The sequence below is a fragment of the Cyprinodon tularosa genome, unplaced genomic scaffold, assembly GCF_016077235.1.
Source record: "Cyprinodon tularosa strain WSP-4 unplaced genomic scaffold, ASM1607723v1 ctg228, whole genome shotgun sequence".
NCBI classification, from domain to species: domain Eukaryota; kingdom Metazoa; phylum Chordata; class Actinopteri; order Cyprinodontiformes; family Cyprinodontidae; genus Cyprinodon; species Cyprinodon tularosa.
Genome location: NW_024038851.1, coordinates 1,890,173 through 1,913,570, shown reverse-complemented (window position 1 = coordinate 1,913,570; position 23,398 = coordinate 1,890,173). Strand labels below are relative to the sequence as shown.

General features: G+C 38.5%; 1 protein-coding gene across 5 annotated transcripts in view; it reads left to right on the top strand.

The window, feature by feature from the left end:
• The window catches only part of mid2 (midline 2), a 220,059-nt gene that overhangs the window by 171,424 nt on the left and 25,237 nt on the right, over positions 1 to 23,398 (top strand). For all 5 annotated transcript variants that reach the window (XM_038286577.1, XM_038286574.1, XM_038286578.1 and 2 more), the window contains 4 exons: positions 5,273 to 5,380; positions 11,572 to 11,720; positions 12,742 to 12,869; positions 13,610 to 13,753. In XM_038286577.1, coding sequence (XP_038142505.1) covers positions 5,273 to 5,380; positions 11,572 to 11,720; positions 12,742 to 12,869; positions 13,610 to 13,753 — 529 coding nt within the window. The remainder of the gene's footprint in view (positions 1 to 5,272; positions 5,381 to 11,571; positions 11,721 to 12,741; positions 12,870 to 13,609; positions 13,754 to 23,398) is intronic.

Sequence of the window (23,398 nt, the reverse complement as noted above, 5' to 3'; positions counted from 1 at the left end):
AAGTTGAAGGGCTTTGAGTCCTTATACAAGGCACTGTATATGTAGCTGATCTTGAGAGAGCAGAAACCCAACTGAAATGAATGTCATGACAAAGATGAAGTGAGATGAAGTGCTCTGCTCATGTGCTCTTTGTTATTAGAGAACCAAGCCACAGCTGAACCATGCTGAGCCCTACTGTTGCACTAGTACTAGATTTAGCATGGTTTGGTTGTGTTTGGCACTGTCCAGTTCAGCTGCGTTCCATTTACACTCAACAGTTATCTCGGTTACTGTGCTTGGACCGTTTTCAGCAAGGTTTCAAAAGTCTATTGTGAATGGGGCTTATGGTATTGCTAATAGGGTTTACTATTGTCCTGCTTGTGTAGGACCACACATCATATCTGCTACGTTTTGTAATATCTCATAATTTAGATAAGGCCCTGCCTGTTGAGTGCAAAAGAGAGAACAACGTGTTTTGATTTGTAATTTCTTTGACTGCTCTTAGTATGAAATTCTGGGAAGAATTGTCACACAAAAGTTACATGGTTGTGGATGCTTGAATCATAGAGTAAACATGAAAATTGACAAAAATTAGCAGCAAGCACATGACTTAACATATAACACATCTGTAGCTTTGTGGGTATAGTCAAGGTAAATGGTAAAGCTTAACCAGGGCATCATTTAATGAAACACTGTTTCTGCCTGTGAGTTCTACCAAAGTAATAAAATAATTGAACTTTATTAATCTCACATTGGAGAAATTTACCTCTGCATTTGACCCATCCCATTCTGGAGCAGTTGGCTGCCATTGTGCGGAGCCCGTGGAGCAGTGTGGGGTTAGGAGTCTTGTACCAAGTATTTGCAACCTTCTCAGAGCATAGGCTCACTGCTATAACTATAGGCCAACACCCCCCTTATGCTATAGAGACTTTGAGATTTTAATTTAAAGGAAAAATCTGTAACAAAAAAATATATATATACATTGTCTGTTCGCTTGTGGATTGCCAGTTCTTTAACATCTAGCTGATATTTTTAGCAGAGCTGTAAAGAGGCCATTTGTAGAAAGTACAGTAATTGTCAGAAGGTTGTGTTTTTTGTTTTTGTTGGAGGTAGTCATTAATGTCGGTAATAGAAATGGTCTTTTTTTAGTCCACTGTGATCCATACTGGTGTATTCTTGTCTGTATGACGTTGTTTGTCATATTGTTTGCATTTCTGTTGACTTTCTTAAAGAGACCTATGTTAGTTTCAATAAAAATATTATTTATAAATTCCATGTTACTTGTTTGTCTGTGACTTAGTTTTAGATTTAAATTTAGGATTTGGTTTTGGTGGAGGTCAAACATTGAAGGAAGGTTGAGGGACTGTGTTGTTTCAGTGAGTGTCCTTACAAAGATGGAAACACTGAGTATATGTGTTTATGTGAATAAAGAGGCTTAAGTGGATTGCAGGGTAATAATGAGCTTTGTGGAGCCATGGGTTGCTGTTACAGTAAGTAGTTTAATAAGCCCCTTTCAGGCTTTAGCTGAGCGTGTCAGTGTCATATGTGCTTAAGGACCCAGCAAGTAACGTCTTCTGACAGCCATCTTACATGGTCAGAACTTTTGATAACTACATATCACTTTCAGAGAACTTGCTGAACTGCAAGCAGACATACAATATATAGAAAGGCAAATGTTCTTACTTATTGACTGATTGGGCATTTTTATATATTTAAAAAAAAAAAAAAAACCTTCCGAAGCAGTTTTTTTATTTCTTGTGTAAATTATGTTTTTCAAGCATTTATTTGGAGAACAGTCCCTTTGTATGGACTTTGGCTTTGAAACAGTTGCAGAGTTTTTACATTTAATGTACAAAATATAATGTACCTATTATGCACTGTTTGTCACGTTTTGGTTGTGGTTTAGAGGACCCAAATGCAGAGGCAGAGAGGCTAAGGTGAATTCTTGTAGTATTAATGCAAACAATAATAACAGAGGCAAAATCCAACTAAAAATGTACCAGACCAGAAACATGGAGACATCAGGGGAAAACACGCACAAGGAGCCAGGGAGAGACGAAGTGAGCAGAGAACAGCGACGACAGGACCAGGAACAACAAGGAACCAACAAGGAGTGACTGCAGAGGAAGAGTATATGTAGCTGACTGAGACAATGGCAGGGCTAACGAGCTGACAAGGAGCAGGTGTGAGGAGACAATGAGGGAGCCAAGGGGAAAGGAACAGACACAAGAGGGTAACAGAGGAAAACAGAAAAACCTGAGAACTAACATAAATCTAGAAACTACAACAAAATAGGAATTAAACCAATAAAACTAGAAAACAAGGAGCAAAGTAAAGCACAACATAACCAAAACCATGACACTGTTGTAGCAAATCAATAAATAAAAAAGGTGATGTTAATGTGCGGGGTGCTTACTGTAGACAACTCTATTATCAGGAATGGATTAATGCCATATTAATCTTGTATAATAAAAAAATTATTAAATATACAAATATATGAAATCCCTGCATAAGTAATATTACATAGACTTGAAATGTTAAGTGCAAAAAAGCATGTAAAAGGTTTCCTTTTTTTCACACAATTCTGACATCCATTCATCCATCCATCTCCTCCCACTTATTCCGTCAGGCCGGCTGTTGGGCCGGTGCCTATATCCAGCAGTCTATGGGCGATAGGCGGGTTCCACCCTGGACAGATCACCAGTCTATCGCAGGATATTTTGGCCAATAATTTTTCTAATTTTTTGTTTTTTTTATAACTATGTCCTTAACTATAAAGAGTTCTTTATGTACTCAGGACTTGGGCTTGACTTTTTCTTTTGTATGAATTATTACAACATTATTCCATTGAGGAAATCAGCCTGTGGGTGTGCTGAGGTGTTCCCACATTGCTTTAATAGAAGCCATGACTTCAACTGCATGGTTTGTTCTACTTTTTATCAACCCTGTCTGATAGGTCTGGTGTTCAATCAGTCCAGTAATACCATGATAAGGTACCAGGACCTAGCATGGCCAGTCTGCTAGAGCTCAATACTCCCTGGTCTAAAACAGACTGGACCAATCGCAGCAAGGGTCACACATCTGAGGTAATATGAACGGTTTTAAATGATTCCAGCTTACTTTGTTAGTCCCACCTTTGTTATCAGGCTCTACCCACTGCCAAATAAACTAAGCTCCACATCATGCAGATTGTTCCTTTGCACAGGGACAAGGGTTAAGCATAACTTTGATCACTCTTGATCACTCCAGCTTTTTTTAACTATGACCTTTCATGGTTTAGCTTTCTGGTGGGGGAATGTGAAAATATTTTTGTAGTGTAATATTTTTATTGGTCTTAAGTGATATTTGTCTGTTCTAAGATAACCAGTTTTGTGTCTATGTGAAATATTTCTAAGATAAGCACTTCATTTACTATAAAATTTTGAATTTGAATTAAATATAAGTATTTTCTAATCTTCTGAAGACTCACTTGTAGTTTTAGGAAAAATAAAAACATTTTGATTCCTGATTTTACTTTTCAATAATTAAGAGGTTCTTACATTAACATGATGCCATTTGTTTATGCAATTTGATCAGTATGTCCTTATCCATATTTAATTTAATTTTTTTTTTTTTATATCTTTCAAGCATCTGAGCAAGAGAAATTGAGGGGATTATCTTCCCATAGTGTTCTTGAATGTTGTATAAATTATGATGAGTCGTTGCACAGTAGAACGGCCTCATGCATGGCTTATTTTGACAAAACATTCTGTTGGGCCCAGTCAAGCAGATAAATCAGCAATGGGCCGGGTGCATGTACATGGCGTTGGAGAACATTTCTGATGGCAGGCGCCTTGGTGAGGAGAGATTTCCTGCAGCACATGTGCATTTTTTTGACAGCTCTGAAGTTGGCTGCTTAAACTGTTAAAGCCTCAAACTTGCACTGTATTGGGTTGCTTTGTTTTCTGAGTCTTCTAAAGAAAACTTTGCAATTTCTCTGATACACTCCCGGTCCTACTTACAGAATGTGGGACTCCTGTCATAATGTAGTGAAGTTTGTTGTACACAAAGTACATCTCAGTGGGGCCTAGTGCAAGAGAAGACAAGCTTCTCTTTTTCTGCTTTATCGGAAATGCAGTTATTTCATCCTTGCATCAATGCTCTGCAGAACAGTCTGTACTTAGCACTGTTTAATTTAAATCAATCTAAAATTCTTACAGCAGAGAGAGCAGAAACCTGAAGCAATCTCATTCAGTCATGTGCTGCTTCACTGAAGAGATGGATGAAGTCTCTAACTCATATATTCATAAACATTTCCAGTACAGTTCCTCATATCCTTGACAGATTTCTAACCACCATAGTTCATATTTCAAAAAGGAAAAGTCTAGTATTTGCACACTTTGCAGCTCAGCTAGCATTTCTATTCACTGCCTGAGCAGTACTGTTGGATCCATCTTTTTTTTTTTCATTTAAACTCCTGCCGTAAGTGTTTCTGAACCTTTCAGTGTAATTATATTATGTAGTTGGCAGACCTTTTGCTGGGGGCTCGTTGCAATTCAGCAAAAACACTTTTAGAGCTGGCTGGTTAAACTATGTTGGACTCATACAGGGAAGTGATGCTGAGTTGCCTCGGCAGCTTTGGCTCAAATATAATCACAGAACATATTAAATTGGCAGAGTGTAAGCATATTTTTCCAGTATATCACAGAGGCTATCAGTGTGACTAACTTCCAGTGCAAGATTCTAGGATTTTATTCATTTTAAGTCTGTTTTTACTCCTAAAAAAAGATTTCTGCAAAGTTTTGGAATTTTCGAATACCTTTCTGGTAACATTAATGAACAAGTTGTAGTGTATGTCCAGCATCCCTGCAACAATTTTGGTAATCTTTGTGAAGAGCTCCCTCCATCCCTTCACTGATAAAATTGTTTTTTGAACATAGCCACATCTTTTTTTTTTTTAACCAGCTGGGACCAGTACACCTCAGGTTACCACCTGTTGCTGCCAAAGCACTTTCCTCCCGCTGGACCAACATCAGCTTTGAAATATAATGATTTATGGTTGTTCCTGTGAAACAATTAGTGTTAGATTACTTATCTCTTCTGCATTCATCACCAGTATTTCATACCAGGTGCATATGTTGCCGGAGGCATCCTTTCCAGGTGTTCAGGTTGCATAATAAAACTCATAAATAAAACAAATGCTGTGAAGATGTACAAAAATACTTTAATGAGGAAATCATTTTAACTTTTTAACAGTGGATGAAAAATAAACGATGTGTAAAATATGTTTTTTCTTTCTTCCACTCTTTTCCAGGTCAACACAGCCATGCATGAAGCCAAGCTTGTGGAGGAATGTGACGAGCTTGTAGAGATCATCCGCCAGAGAAAACAGGTCATCGCTGTCAAAATCAAAGAGTCCAAGGTAAAGAATTAGACTTGGGATCCAGGTTGAGAATATTGAAGCTACATCTGCAGACTTTTGGGGGCTTTCACCAGTTGTTTAAAAATATGAGGAAAGATGTCCCAGCTCTGTTTGTTTGAAAGAAAAACAAGAAAATAAATAAAGGTACTATTAAAGTAATTAATAGTTTAAACTCCTATGTTTAATTGTACAATTGTTTTATTCTGGTTTTATTTGCACAGTAGTTCTCCTGATTTTTGGACTTTGACTGATGTATAGAGAGAGCTCTCTTAGGTAATTTTCAGCAGGAGAAACTCTAAATCTCTTATGGGTCATTCTTAAGTATAGAGAATTTCTTAAGCCACACAATTCAACTGTGTCAAATTCTTAGTTGAAGATTTTAGAATGCCTGATCTACAGAGCACATCTCTGCTTCATACCAGAAAGTGCACCATAAAGCAACCACACTGTGGATTGAATATATATTTGTTAGGCCTCTTCTTTAGTATTCTGTCTCTGAGAAGCAGACAGCTGACCTGTATGTAAAAACTGTTCTGAACTTCACTCATGGGTTTCCAAGAGAAGCCCAGGACTTTCAAAGGGTATTATGTAAACTAGCCTAACAAGGGTATAACAAAGGTGCTTTTCCTGCCTAAGCGTCCAGGGATTCACAAAAGAGTCTCTCCAAGGAGAAATATTCACAGCACTGGTTGTCAATCCGTTGAGATGGCACAAAGGTTTTGTTGAAAGATTAAATATATCTGGACAAGGCATGTAAATAGATAAGTAGATGTGTATATTGCTGTGTATGCGTTGCAGAGCAAGGAGGTTTGTCTGTATTTCTGAAGCTTGCAGACAAAAGACAAGACATGTTCTCTCATGAGTCTTAGGCTCTCTAGCAGATGATAGATATAGGATATAGGTCAAATTCAAAGAAAATAAAAATGTTAGATTGTGGAAAATGGTCAAGAAAAAGGAATGAAATGCATAACATGAATATATCACATAGTCAAAAAAAAAAACTATCAGGAAAACACACTTACATATTTAAATAGAACACTGATCCAGTTCTCAGTTGAAAACAGTAATGAGAGGGGTACTCCAGTCTTTAATCTTACCTCCTCCTAATGAGCTATGGATCTCATGAGGGAGACCGAGCTCTCATAGTTACCTCCTGTCAAAGTAAAACGCTCCTTCCCAAAGTCTAATGTGTGTGTTTTAGTAGTATGACTGGCTGTCTTACAGGCATCATTTCTTTCAGCATCAGGAACTAGTTTTTGTCCCTGATCTTGATCCAATGCATCTGGAGATCTGGGAGGCTTCTTGCTGTCTGCTGACATTCAAATAATGGAGGTCTATGGTGCCCGAGGCAGAAAGGTCCATAAAAGTCCACAAAAACGTGTCAATGTTCCTCCATACTGCTCGTCCAATGTAATCCAAGTGTCCTGAGTGGGTAGCATCCAGAATTTACTCGAAACGAAGTGATTTAGAACGTTTTAGAGCCTAAACAGTAGTGTATAGGATTTCCTAATAGCGCCCCCATGCGCACTCACGATTCTACGGAAGCCGGCAGACCAAACCGGAAGAAAGTGCGCATTCAGCGTCTGCTCTGCCGATAATGCAAGCGTAGAAGAAGAAATGTGCTGTTTACCTGTGCAAAGAAAGAAACAACGAAAGAAAAATGTCTGAGGACTTCAGTGTTGAGGAAGAGCATGAGTTCTTTGCCGAGCTGAATGCGCTGGTTTGGTCTGCCGGCTTCCGTAGAATCGTGAGCGCGCATGGGGGCGCTATTAGGAAATCCTATACACTACTGTTTAGGCTCTAAAACGTTCTAAATCACTTCGTTTCGAGTAAATTCTGGATGCTACCCACTCAGGACACTTGGATTACATTGGACGAGCAGTATGGAGGAATATTGACACGTTTTTGTGGACTTTTATGGACCTTTCTGTCTCGGTCACCATAGACCTCCATTATTTGAATGTCAGCAGACAGCAAGAAGCCTCCCAGATCTCCAGATGCATTTGAGATATCAAAAAAGTACTCCAGAGTTTTGTTCCGCATGGGGGTGAGTAGAAAATGAAGGCTAATCATGTTTTGGGTGTACTATTCCTTTAAAATCAATGCAGTTCAGGCTGCTTGGTTTGAAAGTTTATTCTAAACTAGAATATAATTATTATTAGACTGTCAGACAGTTTAGCTTTGCATTGTTCAGCTCTCCTAGGATGGCTTAAGATGTGGGCTAAATAATTATTTGTATTACCAATGAGCCACATTAGATGATCGATCCAACAGTGCATATAACAGGATTCAGCCTGACTTACATCATCAGAAACTCCAGAAAACTCAGGTGGACGCATCAACAAATACCTGGATCAAAGACCACCTGACACATAGACCACAGTTTGCAAGACTACAGGGTCAGTTGTCTAATTAGGTAATGAGCAGCACGAAGCATCAGGGGACGGTACTCAAATAATTGTTTTACTTTCAACTCTGTATTTCTGCAGTCCTTTTATCTGCAGAAATACTTGGATGACTCTTCGGTCATTCGGTGCATCGAAGATGGAAAAGAAGCTGAGTATAGGCAGCTGGTTGTTGCATGATGTGGAAACAAATAGTCTGATCCTGAGTTTGGACAAAACAATGGAGATAATTGTAGATTTTTAGAAGAAACAGAAATGAGTCAAACGCTATTAACATCATTGGAGAAGAGGACAACATGCTCGACTGGAGACCCAACTGTTAATCTGCCTACAAGAGGGTACCGAGCAGTCTTTACTTCTTAAGAGAGCTGAGGTCCTTCAGAAGCTGAATATCTTCTATAAGCCGTTTGGAGAGAGTGTGATCTCTTCTGCCATCAAATGCTAAGGTAACAGCATCAGAGAAAACTATTTGAAAAAGCTCAACAAGTAGAAAAAGAAAGGAGCTTCTGGAGAGGATTTCATAAAATAAAAACGGTGTGCTTCCTGTTAAGAATTCAAAAGCATATACTTCCTGTCTACAAATATCAATATATACAACAACTCCATAGAAAAACAACTTATTAGGTCCTATATTTAATTTCTGTTAAAGATCAGTAAAGGCATTAAACTCGTTTATTATAATTGATTGACTATTATTGACTTTGATATAAACTATATTTTACAGATCTGGTTGCTTATTTACCTGCAGGTATAGAAAGCTGTCCTTAAGGAGAAAGAAAACTAGACACTGGTCCAATACCAACATAAATGAAGTTAAATATTTGTATGCCTTGATATCACATCTGTACAATGTAGTGGAAAATGATAGTGGTGGTTATATATGGTTGTTTTATGTGCTAAGCTCTAGAATAGATGAGAGAGGATGACTATGAAGAAAATGTTTTTCATCCTAAAATGATAACATCTCAGTATTTTCTTTCTGTATTTAAAATAATTTCAACCTTGATAACATTGTAGGGGAGACCAGTTTCCATTTTCATTTTTTGAGTGTTTATCACATAGATTCATCTGTTTAAATAAAACAGACGCTCAAACAAAAACCCTCTCAGCCTGGGCTATATTGTCTATTACCCTGAGCGAGCAAAGCAATCATCTCTTAAATTTTGTTCACAGCAGATGTTGCCAAATAATATCCCATCATTAAAGCCATCTTGCTTGTTTCCAGTCACCGACCAGCTCAGATGTTGTTCACGAGGGGCTAAGAGAAAGACTGGCTGAGACATCAGTTTAACACTCCATTAAGCCTCAAGCTTTAAGACTTTACACTGAACACCTTTTATCATCTGCTGGATAAAGTTAGGTAATGATTCACTTCATTTCAAATGTATGTTTCAGACACTAAGTCAAAGAAAAATCCTTTACAGTGAGAGCAAATACGCAAACATGGAGATGATACCTGATAGGAATTCCCAATCATAAATGCCAGGTTTGATTAGTATTTAGCTGTTTACTGAAAGTAAAATATTTTCCAAGTTGGAAATGTCCATTTTCTTTGCTGATATCCGCTGCATGGGTTTTTAATTTTCTCCTGCCTGCTCAAGGTTACAGTGGGAACAGTACACTAAGCTGCCAATTTTTTTTTTTCCTCTGCATCTTTCATTTTGTTTACCTTTCTCACTCTCAAGCAGTCTTTGTTTATTTGCTGAGGAGGGGAATTCGTTAAACTAAGTTCATGTTCAGAGTCAGGATATGGGCCTGAGTGAAGATAAATAGATTACTTTAATTTCAAATAAACCTTGGATTGTTTCCTTCTGCTCAGTGGGAAATTACATTACAGAACACCCATGTTTAAATTATAGTTGAATGAAACAGCATTACAGAATGCTGATTCTGTGCTCATCCTTGAACTGTGGTTTGTCTTGTGGCACACAAAAAGGTTCTGTCTTCATAATTTTAGCATTTATTACCCTACATCACATAAGCTCCATTTTCTGTACTTTCATGGACGGTTGAAACCTGCTAGAATGACTCAAATGTACCCAACTATGGTGACCAAAGTCGGAATGTTTGTCATACAGTATAAGCCATTCAAAATGGCCCTTCCTAGTCAAACGCCAGCTGAATGGCAGCCCACTTTCCTGCAGCTGCCAGCGAAATTGCCTCCAACTTCCAGCCACTGGCCTTCTCCTGGGCGTGTGTATTTTTTTACTCTGGCTCCACCATTTCACTAAATTACAGGATCTGACTAGGAGATGATGCTTCTCTTTAGATCTTAATGTCCACAAATCATGATAGAAAGTGATGATTAAATATTTTAGTACAAAGATTAATGTTTAAAAGGGAATTGTAAGGGACTAGCCAGGGACCAGCCAAGGTCCCATCAAGGAAATTTCAATGGCTTCTACTGTAAATGAGGTATCGGTTGTTTTCTGCATAAAACCTTTCCAATAAACTACCTATGTAAAAATATGTACCGTACATACCCTCGGATAAGTATTCAGGACTTCTTTGAGTCTTTGACGGACAAGACTGCTGTCCACCTATATCTTAAGGACAAAGGACACTTGTTTGAGGACCAGAAATTTCACATTTTGGACAAAGAAGATAGATGGTTTGAAAGGGGTGTGAAGGAAGCCATTTTTGTTAAGAGAGCAAACCAACCCTAAAAAGAGAGTAAGGACTCAGGTTTCAACTCTCAAAAACCTATAGTGCAGCGATAGAGTTGATTCCTTCCCGCTATAATCTCAAATTCTAACGGCCATGCAGGCAACCAAAACATCTCGGCAGTTTAGCCAGGCCAAGGGGCTCCCCCTACAGGTTCGGTGGGGGATTGTTCAGTTGATATCAGTGGCTATTATAAGCCCTGTGCGGCTTATAATATCTATGTTTCCATTTTTTTTTTTTTTTTTCAAAAAATTTAGTGGGCATGGCTTATATTGAGGTGCACTCTATGGTCCGGAAAATACGCTAATTATTTTCCTTCTTTGCTATCATAATCATAATGTGCTTATATCTATGAAAATTACACAAAAATACAAAATTTATCTTTCATAAATATGAAAATAAAACAGTATAATACATTCTTTATGACACTGAGTGAATTGAAAAAAATTTTGGACCCTTTTTTTTTTTTTTTTTTTTGTGAAATAAACAGCCTTTTTGTTTTGTCTTCACAATGCCACTGTGAGCAAAGGTGGTTTTAAGCGGAGTAAAGATGTTTGTTTCTTTACCATGTTTCTGATTATGCATTTGGATGGAGCAGATGTATTTGCCATTGTTTTCAGTCATCCGTGAAAGGAGACTTTTTAGTTACAGAACATTAAAGTCTAAAGTAAATGTGTGACTGTTTATGTGAAGATAAGTGTTTGTTTGTTGTATCTAAGGCCAGGGAAGTATATCAAAAGAACTGAAAACTGCCGCTTTTTGCTTGCCTCTACAATTATGTACTACAGACAGTCCCACAAAACACTGTGAAGTGATTCTGTATGATCTTCAAGCATGGGGATATGTTTTAGATTAGAAGTTTCTTTAATAATAACCTGTTTGATAGATTTTCTGCAGATAAAGCCTCTTGCAGAGATTTTATATTGAAATGTTTCTAAGGCAACACACTACAAAGATACTATTCTTGTCTGAGATTTTACCATGGAGAAAAAAAGACACAAATAGTCTTCTTATCCTAACAGCAATAATTACAGAGATTAATCCTGTCAAGATTTATTCTGTGCAAATGAGCTTAAATCAATATATCTCTCATAACATCCAGTGTGTCTGTGCTTGTTTCAGGTAATGAAACTGCGGAAGTTGGCTCAGCAGATTGCAAACTGTCGTCAGTGCTTGGAGCGCTCCAGCGCCCTCATCACCCAGGCCGAGCAGAGCCTGAAGGAAAACGACCATGCGCGCTTCCTCCAGTCTGCCAGGAACGTGGCAGAGAGGTGGGTCATGACACAAATGCTCTGCACACAGTAAGGCAGAAAAAGTGATAAAAATGTTTTTGTTTCTGACAAAGGTCATTGGAGGATATGTCCACCCCTGCTTTTCTGAAGTCACTGCTTATGTTAATTGTAGTTGCAATTAGCTTGTTCAGTGGCTGTAAATTAAAAGTATAAGTATGTAGGGAAAATCCTACATACTTTTTTGCATAGTTTCCCAAGAGACTCACTTCTAATGTATCTGACAATAGGACTTTGTTGAACTTTTTAAATCAAATCTTTCACTGCAGTGTAACTCCTTCTTTATTTAATTTCCACCTCCGAAATCCACTTAAAGGGCTGCTGGTAAAATCTGTTGTATCAAACCAGCTCCTGCAATCAGTGTCAAGCCTGTGTTGAAAATCATCCATCATTTAAAAGCCAGTGCTGTCTTTATTAACTATATCGTATCCTTCTACTGGAGACGCCTTTCACTCAGTCTGTCTCTTGAACGAAGATCTTGTTGAGAAGCCTACAGCCGGTGTTACATCTTTTATATTGCTCAGTCTAGTTTAGCCCTCACTCACTTTGCTGAGGACTGTGAATCTGAAGGCCTTTAAGTGTTTTATGTCTACCTTTACACTCTGCAGTGTAACTCTGCTGAAGCTGTGGTTCCTGCCACAGGCTGCTCACTCATGCTCAAAGCAGGCACACGTTGCTGCAGAGCTGTGAGGGGTTTCAGTTGCTGTTGAGTTCATATCTGTTTTGACAACACATTGTTAAAGGCATTCAGAACATACTAGATATGGTGCGGGGGTCTTTTTGAATTTTTATCCCCCACACCTGTTCTTGTGTCTACTACCTCTCCTCTAAAGTAACCTCACTGCTTTCACTCCCCTGCCTCCTAACCACCCTCATCACCTTTCATCTTTTCACTTTTTCTCTCTACTGTTCTATCACCCATCTGACCTTCTGAACCTTTTTACTTTTACCCTTCTGCTTGCTTTTTTTTTTCTCATGTTCTCTGCCCTGGTCATTTCTGCAGGGTGGCAATGGCGACGGCGTCCTCCCAGGTACTTATTCCTGATGTGAACTTGAATGAAGCATTTGATAACTTCGCTCTTGACTTTTCCCGAGAGAAGAAGATATTAGAGGGTCTAGATTACTTAACAGGTGAGTACTGTCTTTTTCATATGAATTTTTTTGTTTCATTTTCATAAACAGTCAAAGCACAAATATTCTAATTATTACTGACATTATTTACAGTTATGCTGTAAAGTACAGTATTGGATAGAACCATACTAATTCCAAGCCCCAAAATGTAATCTAAATAATTAATATAGATGCATAAACTACGAGGACAAAAGGGGAAACAAACGACCGCATAAGTTGTATACTCCTTAAAAAATTATCTTGAACTTTCTCCCATGTCCTACTGCTACATCCATAAAATAATGAGGTTTAAGAGGATAGATGGTTTTAAATATGAGTTAAAAATGATTTCTGTGATGAAAACATGCAATATTTTAAACACTGTAAACATTTGTCACAAAAAATTTACTATTTGTTGGTCCACTGCCTAAATTGCCAAAAAAGTGTTTGTAAGTTTGTGCTTATATCCTTGTCTCCCCCATTTAAACTTTTCAGCAAAACAGCTGATAATCAACTGTAATGGATTTTCTAATTTTAACCTTCATGTTCTTGTTAAATGTCAAACTGTTGGACCCAACAGATTCTGATTTTCTGGCACCAGTTTAGCATGTTGGGTCAGTGGAATCAATATGAAACTAGATCAAATACCAGTTATTTACTATCACAGGGCTTTCCTCATTTGTCTTTTTAAAATCTTAAGAAAAGAAGCTGAACTTAAAAGTTAATGTCCTGCTGATTATTTTCTTCTCCTTTGTCCTTAGCGCCCAACCCACCATCCATCAGGGATGAGTTGTGCACAGCGTCCCATGATACCATCACCGTTCACTGGACCTCAGAAGATGAGTTCAGCGTCACCTCCTATGAGCTGCAGTACACCATCTATACTGGCCAGACAAATTTCATCAGTAAGTCCATTGCTCACACGCCCACAACTTTATATTTCTATCCATATTCATTTACCCCTTACCCTAAAGGGTCAGGGGTTCCCTTACAGGTTAGTTTCTAACATTGAAGGTATAAAAGAGGATTCTTCTCAGAACTTATGTGTCCAGATTCATCTAAAATGACTTAATTGATGGCTGCCATTATTGGACTTATGGTCCCTGCCCCCGAAAAAAATTTAAATCCATAAACTCTGGTCATGGTGGGGCCTACAAAACATTAGCCAATCTATTTCATCTACTGTTGAAAGTTTGGCTACTTGCTGGACAATCATACATTTGGCGTTCATGCCACCATGACGTTTTTATGTAGGCTCTAAGCATAACTCATTCGCTGTTTGGCTAGTGCTCCACCATTACACCACAGAACGAATAAGTACACTCAGGCTTGTTTGCTGTTGCAGCTTTATTTTAGCTATTTGCTCACTCTTTTGAGTAAATTGGAGCATCAATGGCCTAAAACAATCCTGACAAACCTAACCAGAAAAGAAAGCCTTTTTTCTATGTAATAGAAAAGAGAAGAGAAAGTAGGAGAGAACTCGGCCGGTTATATGTGTGTGTTAAGGAGATTCTTTTCAGAGATGGCTTGAGTGCCCTAAAGGAGCAAAAGGGTCTGAAAATGGATGCTTTGGTCGGAAAACGTCTGTTGGACTGGTAAATTACGTTTAATTCTGACGGAGGCGTTTCCAGAGTAGAAACTTGTGATGGAGGGGGCAGTGACACATGTGCACAATTCAAAAATACACAAACAGCCGTTGGACATATTTTCCACCACAGAATCCTCTTTCCTGCCTTTAATCCCAACCTAAACTTTATCCATACTTAAGTCCTAAACGTGACCCCAGACCCAAACACAGCAGTTCCCCCCAAGGGGTCCAGGCATCAGCCCCCACAAGGACATTTCCCACAATGTGCTGTTTTTTTCAGAAAATGGTCCCCACAATGTATGAAAAAGAAGAAACCACTCACAGACATCTGTTTTCTTTCCATGTTGCACAGCTGGATATGGTGCTCAACGCAGAATCATTGATTAGAGATGGGTTGGACTGACGTTACACCTGAAGCTAAAGTTAGCAGCAATAGCCCTTTAGCCATTTCATAAGTTTGTACCTACAAAGTGGAAATCAACTTCAGCTTTGTGTACATAGCTGCTTAAGGAATAACAAATAATGAGGGAAGTGAAAACATTTTAGTTTTCATTTTTTTATTAGCATTAGTTCAAGTGTACACTTTTCAACAACAAATTTAACAGATTTTTCCCACGTATATTAAAAAAATAAGAATTATAAAAAAAATAAAAAAAAAAAGATCTGCCCAAACCTATGTTTTTAGCCCAATTAGCTAAAGTTGGCTACAGTGGGGAAGCTCAGTCAGTGGGGATGTCACTGCTGATTAGAAGTTGGAAGGTGTGTAGTAAGCTGGTTGATCTAGGTCAAGCCTGCCCCAAGTCAGCCCTCAAGGCAGGCCCGGTCTAGGTTAAAGACATTGCTTTTGCTTCGCCCATCTACTTTAACTGGTAGATGGGCGAAACAAACCAAATTTATTTTTAAAAGGTTTATAAAAGTAATTAGGACAGCAAAGACAAACTGCGACAATACATGAAACTAGTGTGTGATGCCAATAGTAACAACATATTGGGATATGAACCCTAAATCTCATGTTGGTTTTTATAGGTGCTTTTGGTTATTTGGATTCACATTCTGATACAGTTTGAGACCAATCAGAACCCCCTCCCCAAGTTCCTGAGACCCTGAAATCTGTTTCCTGATCAGCTGGTGCACATGATAATAATAATAATTTCAATGCATCCTGAAACTTTTCTATCTGTCTTTGCTTCAGTACACCTGAGTCGAATATTCAGGTCATTAGCAGGATCATTGAGCGCTTGACTGAATAAAGATGTGGTAATTAAGGCATTTAAATCAGATGTGTTGGACCAGGGACACATATAAAAGGAGCCTGGACCTTGAGGACGAGCATTACCCGTTATATGGCATCTAAGCAGCTGACACAGCATTGTTTACAGCCTGTAATTGTGAACAGGCTTCAGTGTTTAAATGAATAAAACCAAGAGGAGGGTGTCTGTTGACGACCTGTGCTTCTAACAGCAGGACTGTTGGTCTCTGGCCACAATAATGAGCAATTCCCATTGGTGTTGTGACTTGCAGCTAGAACCCATTTAACTTGGGTGAGGTGTCATTCCCAGAACAGAGTTCCGACTTCAGAAACAAATTGGAGGCACCATTAAAGCTACAATGTGTAATTTTCAGCGACATCTAGCGGTCAGACTGCAGACCGCAGCAACATGAACATCTCCCCCCCCACCGCTTCTCCCCCCCAACAGTACGGCGAGCGTTACGGGACAAAATTTCTTCCACGACATCCACATCACCTACCCTCTCAAGTGATGAGGTTTGTTTACATAGATAATTTTACAGATAGTATTTCATTAGTCTGAGTAGGGTATAGATTTCATGTAGACTTAAGATAATAAATATACCCGTTATTTTTTCTACATCGTTGTGACGTTTTGGTGAGCTGCTTTGCATGGTGATATAAACAGACGAAGTAATTGTAGTCATTAGTTTAACAGCGAGATTGTGTTCGCTGGAAGAATATATATTCCCCGTTTACAGAGTCCAAGTCATTTTGGTGGCACGGGGGTTACAAGGCGAGGAAGAGGGAGAGGACGAGGGCGAAGGCAGGGAGGCCGTGCAGCTAGGGCCAGGCGAGAGAGGGGTGCCAGCGGGGTGAGAGCAGAGGAGGAAACGCTTGAAGATCTCCAAAGGAGCCGGAGAGAAGTAACCGAGGTATATATCCAGAAAATTCTTTTACAGAAAATTACTGAATCATTACCTATGAAACGTCAGGGACGTTGCTGAATAAGTATACTGGAGAGTAACAGCATTATCACGCAGCATGTTATTGTTTTAGACAGGTCTGAGCATCCTGTACTCCAAAAACTGCAGTGATATTAGACAATTGTGTGTATAGGATTAATTACCTTTCCAAGAGAAAACTGGCAACTTGAGCGTCACTTTGAAAACCTTTTTCCTCCATCAGTGACTTCCATCGTGTAAATGCCGTGCCAATGTTGATCCGTGTTTTTTGTCGTTTCTTGTCACGCTTGCGTTTATTCTCGTCGTGTTTCCGCTTCTTAGATGACGGGGGTTCGGTGTCCGCCGCTTTTCGTTGTGATACAGAGTAGGCATGATCCTCCATTCGTCTGATGTTTGGCCACACAGTGCCAAACAGTTTGCAAAGTCACTCACGCCTGCCGCCTTGTTCACCTTTCTTTTTACTGATGCGCAGTATACCTGCTTCTTCTTCTTCTTTGGTTTCAGGCAGACTAAACGCTTCTCAGGCATAATACTGCCATCTACTGTTCAGTACCGTCTCAGTTCATCTCTCTCAACTTGCCGTAGTTATTTTTGAGCGTCATGGGAGATCTCGCAATCGCTAGTTTGTTGCCTCTGCGCTTGCCGTAGCGCAAAGATGTCAGCCTCCATGGCTGCGAGACCCGCTCCTATGTAATTATAAATAACGAATTCTAAGGCAACGCAAATATTAAGGTTAAGAGGCTGAGCTCATAGGTGATGATAAATAACATAGTTATGTATAATATATTAAATTTCTGACTTTATATGCCTGTAATTATTACACACTGTAGCTTTAAACTAGAGGTGTCCTTGGGTTTCTATTAGCAGTGTGGAAGAACCAAATGTTTTATTATGCAAGTTGTGGTAAGATACAGAAATAACACAACACTTAAATTCATTTTTTTTGTATTTGGAACCAATACACAACCTTAAATCAATTAAATCAAAATTATTTGCACTTTTTAACCACTGTTGCTGCATGTTATATGCAAAGTTGCACCATTTGAGCCTTGAAAATATTAGAAAAACTTTTCAATCATTGCATATGCTTTTATTTCTTATGGGTTATATTTATAGATAAAATAGATTCCTTTGAAACAAAACCTTGAAAATAATATATAATAATATGTAATTTATTATTTTATGTCATTAAGCTTTGATATGTAGGAAACAGTCAGGTGCTGCTTATCTGAACTAATTATCAGCAGGTGTGAGCTTCTATACACTCTAAACAACGAATGTAGCTCCAACTTTTTGTTTGCTTGAATTGGTAACAAGTGTTAAAATTACAATGTAATACAATTAGTTTACAATGGATTAACTGGAAAACTACTATAATAAATAAATTTTGTGTAAACCTAATTAATTGTTAGGTTACAAAGTGAAGCACTTCATTTAAATTGGAGATACATTCTCTTTTTAGATTCTGTTTAAGAAGTGATCGATGTTTTGTAAGTATCAGGGAGTGTGCTAATATAGTGCTAAGTAAGAATATCACCATTGTTAAATCATTTTTTTTCTAATTGGTGAATATGAGTTTGATATTTGAGCTTAAGACCCTCTTTGCAATGTTTTTAATTATAAAAAAAGAGAAAATGGATAGCGAACCCTGTTTTTAAAGATAATGTCTGCCTGCAAATTTACCTCAAAATCAGACATACCCCACAAACTCAGCAGTTAAATATCAGTGTATACAGGTGTTACTTTTTTAAAGGACTGCTAAAAGAGTATAATGGCACAGATTAAATTTAAGAATCAGTTTCTCGATCTTGTCACTTCACACTATTGAACATAAGAAAGATCCGGTCATATCTAACCCAAAATGCCACCCTGCTCTTGGTACAGTCCAGTGGCACGGGAAGGGGGGTGCTGCGGGGGCTGCAGCCTCCCTCGTCATAGCATCAGCCCCCCATGGTGGGGGGGCTGTGGAGTAACATAATATTGTACTTAAAAACATGAAATTATTTATGTATTTATTTTTTAAAAGACTGTTTGATATAGGATTAAAATGATGGGCTGTGTATAAGATATAAACTAATGATTCATTATTTTAATATTTCATAAAAAACTAGGCTACTCCCCCGAAGTGCTTCCGCCACCTCACATTCGTTTAGGCATGGCTAGCAATAGGCAGCAGAAACGTATTTCTGACTATTTCGAGGTGAGAAATGGTTTTAATTCCCCTATACTGCCGCATTTAGCGTTATTTATGTGCCTATTCGTCGTCGTCCTGTGGCTGAAGAAGTCTATGCTAGAATAAGGCTGCATATTACTAAATATTATGTCTGTATTAAGCTATTTAGTGATAAAATATGAAATTAGTTTTTTTTTGTGTGTGTTTTTTGTTTCAGATATGAAATCATTCCCCATAACCATAGTCGAATGGACTTTCAAGACGTTCAATGCTCAGTTTACAATGGGCTATATTTAGGCCATGTTTTATTCAAGTATTCCTGATCCTGTTGATTGGGAGCTGTTGTTTGTTTAGAATGGTTAAAAGAGAAGAAATAAAGTTTAAAATGTTCATGCTTTGTTCCGATGCATTTTAAATGGCAGTTTTTGGCGACAAATGTAGGCCTACAATATTATGTTAAAAACGTCAGCCACAGCCCTCAACATAATAACGTCACGTGTTTTCCAACCCAGCCATCAGCCCCCCTCGCTTGAAACGGCTTCCAGCACGCCTGGTACAGTCTATGATTACCTACTGCCTTGACTGTTGTAATGCACTCCTGACTGGTCTTCCACCCTGAATGATAAAACCATTACAAATTATCTAGAACGAGGACCGGCGCCTAGTCTTCAATCAGCTCAAAAAGTCTCATGTCACCCCTCTGTTTATTGAACTTCACTGGTTACCCCTTGCTGTCCACATCAAATTCAAGTTCTTGATGCTAGCCTACAACCGGGCACACCTCTTTATCTACTTGAACGCCCTTGCAAAGGCTCATGTCACAACTCGGTGACTCTGGTCATCAATGGATTGTTGTTTAGTCGTGCCTACGGTTAACACAATCCAGACTGTTTTCATGTCTTGTTCCAAGATGGTGGAATTACCTAACAAAGTGCTACAAGAACAGCAGCGTCCCTGTCTATATTCAGGAAACTCCTAGAGATCCACTTCTTCAAAGACTATCTCCTATCCTAACTCTTGACCATAGCTATGTACCCTTCTACTACTCTTTCTGCACTTCCCCCTATCGCTTTACTGTCACCACTGATTCTGACTAGAGATTTTCCTCTAGAGAACTTATTGTCAAATTGATAACTGCAACATTGTGCCTACTTTGTAAGTTACTTTGAATGAAGGCGTCTGCTAAATGCATAAACCACAAAGGATAAACAATAATTGGCTCACTCTTTTAAAGTTCAGTCATTTAAAGATATGCCGCTGCTGACTGTGTTACAAAAACTATTATATCAGGACAAAGATGCTTTACAAGCCAGTTTAAATGCAGTTTAACCATGATTTGTGCCATTGCACTCAGAGGCCTCTAAGGTCTGACTGATAGAGCTCTGAATTTAGAGCTAGTTTTTTTTTTCCACCTGTGGATTTCTGGACCTCATGACATGTAGAAGATGGGTCATTGTGTGTTATGAACTGATCATCCAGCCATAGCAGTTGAAAATGGAGTTGGCAAAAAAGGTCAAGATATCAAGGAAACCAATGGGACATCCCAAGATTTTTTTTTCTGCAAACTGTAGACCCTTCATGTGGCGTGTCAAAGTTCAACTACCATCTGCCTGTTTGTGCTGTGTGGAGGCAGGGAAGGGGGGCGAAGTTGATTCGCCACTGACATCCTCACAGAAGGGTGTGTACAAGGCCAGACAGCATGATGAAAACAAACTGGATACAAACACTAGTGCTGTTGTTACTCAGCTGATAACGCTAAACCAGAGTGGTATTTAAAGCATGACTAGCATAACAGAGGTGATATACAGCACAACAGCTGTGCAAAACTGCACTGGTGTTTTGCTGACTCCCTCATTTATTCGCCAGCTGTCATCTGCGACCACGAGGGAACTCTGGCATTATAAAAACTTTCATTTTTTATGTAGAGGACATGTAATTAGGATCCATTTTACAGCCCAAAGAGTTGGGCACCTTGCAGTAGTTATGTTGATCATGAAATCATTTTTATCCTAAAGAACTTAAGATTTAAATGTTTGACCATCTGTCAGATGCTGGTAAAGGGGTTGTAAAATCATACAAGCTCACATAGAGGAGTTAACAAAAAGTAATTGATTCATAAAGCATTTTTAAAAGCTGTGGAATCATGAGTTAATTTGTTTTGTCTCTTATTTTACACAAGGCATTTGCATTATTTTGAATATATGAAACGGTGACTTTTGTGATTCACTCTGCCATTTTGTTTGCATCCTAAATATTTAATTGAAATTCGACTTATTTAATTGCTGTTAGAGTTCATACCCTAATAGATCCACGTTCTGTGTATTAAGCCAGCATAGAAAGGCCTTCGTTACATAATTAACAAAATAGTTGCTTTGCTTTTATATATCATGCGTATATGAACAGAAAGAAAATAATCTGCTGTGGAGGAGGAAACAGATTGGAGACCAGGGGAAAATCAGACAGAAAAATGGATGTATAGGGCTGGTGAATTACCACTTACTGATATAAGGAGGCTGTCATTAATGTACACAAATGTGCACATCCATGAATGTTCCCACAGACACACACCTGTGCCTCTTCATTCTTTGATCCTTTCATCATCTCCTCCACTCTCCACCCTGTAGCCTGACATTTCTCCATCTAACCGTGCAACTCAAGTGCCCTCGCCATTTGAAACATCAGGATACATTTCAGTCATGATACTCTGAGTGACTCACAAATTCAGTGCATTGCTGCCACAGTGTCCTCAGAGATTCATAGGAGAAACTGAGAAAGAGAGAAACCCATTAAGTCTGCCATGCCACTTGAGTTCTCCAATACAGCATTTCTCTTAAACTTTCCAAGTGGCTAAATGCTCCCAGTAGAGGTCCAGCCACAAGCGCTCCTCCCAGGCTTGAGCTCCTCATGGGAGGTAAAAGTTGGGTCATGGTGTCAAACCATCCTTTTACATGATCATCCAGGCGTAGCACTGGAAAATGGAGTCAGAGAAAATAGTCAAATAGCAAAGACAAATGTTATGGTTGCAAACCTTAGCCATCACCAAATGGCACACGGATTACATGTGGTGGAAATAAAATTACACAAGACTTTCCTGACTGATGAATATGAAGACCCAACAACAAAACAGACAATTTAGGAAAAATAAATATAAACAATATCCAAAGAACAGCAGCATTTCTATGGTTTTATAGAGATCATACTGAACTGTACATGCCTTGGGGATTCTTTTCTACAGTGGAAAGGGTAAATCTGGTCAGGGTTGCTACAGTATATAGATGTCTGAGGCTGAATACAGAGCAGTTTGCAGAGGCTGAAAAAATACTTTAGAACAGGGCAGACTTCTCACTGGTGAAGAGCCACAAAATTGTAGAAATAGCTACAAAAATATGAGTCCGATTTATTTAGTTAAAGTTCAGATCTAAATATGGAATCAATAGCAGTACTTGATATTTGATTTTCAAATCGGCACCTTTAGGGGCCCAATAATGATGTGCTCTAAAACCCGCACTGAAATGTGTTGTTACTGATATATGCTACTTAAATAGACTTGCTTGCCAATGCTTTCCAGTCAATCTGACTTATCTAGAGGTATATTGCAGTTACTGGAGTTATGAATTAAAAAATAAGATGGCTTCAATTTTTGCTTTTTTTTATTCAAAAGTAGAGCTGGAAAATTAATTGCAATTTTAAAAATGCAATTTCTAAATTAGAGTATGTTAGTGCAGAAGGTAATTATAAAAAAATCTGTTTTTCTATCACTAATTTTCCAAGCTGCTGTCGTATCAAAACAGAGCGGAGTAAAAGCAATACATTTTTATGTTTCTTCTAACTGTGCTCTGAAATGTGGAGCATTCTGTGCTTTTAGGAAAAAACAGCGGTAGATAGTGAGCCCAAGTTGATATGCCATAAGGTTATCACAGCTCGAGACCAAGATTCTGTAGTCTCTTAGTGGTTTAACACCAATATGGTATTTTAAAGGCATACTGTAATAAAGGTGACATATAGCGTAACAGCTTTGAGAAAACAGTGATGTCTCACTGAGTGATGCGTTTTGTTGCTAGTGGATATTCTGCTTTATGATCATCTATTAAAATTTTACTTTATAAACCATTTCTGACTTACCTAAAGGCTTGTAATGAGGCAGTTATTTACGTATACCCTAATGAGTTAGGCTTATATTTTGTCTTTCGAGTCACTGGATTTGTTGAATTATTAATACATTTCTCAGTGGAGAGAATCTGACAAGGAGCTTAAAGGTTAGATTTTTGTGCAACAAAAAGACGTCAAGAAAAGTCTGTTTGTGGATTGGTGTGCAGACAGTCATACAGGGGCAGTGTTTTCTGTGAAAAGAAATGGAAAGAGTGACACGTCCATGTTTATGTGCCTGCACACTCTGCCACTATTAACACTGAGTTGCATCATCAAAGACAAACCCACTTCCACTCCCAGGATACTTTGTGCTGCAATTCCCCCCTCACAAACACATGCTCACATACAGTACTCCAACGACACACATGCTCGACGTTTGGATGTGTGTTGCTCTTTTAGTTCTTCCTTTGTTTTTATTTATTTATTTATTTATTTATGTTACTTTCA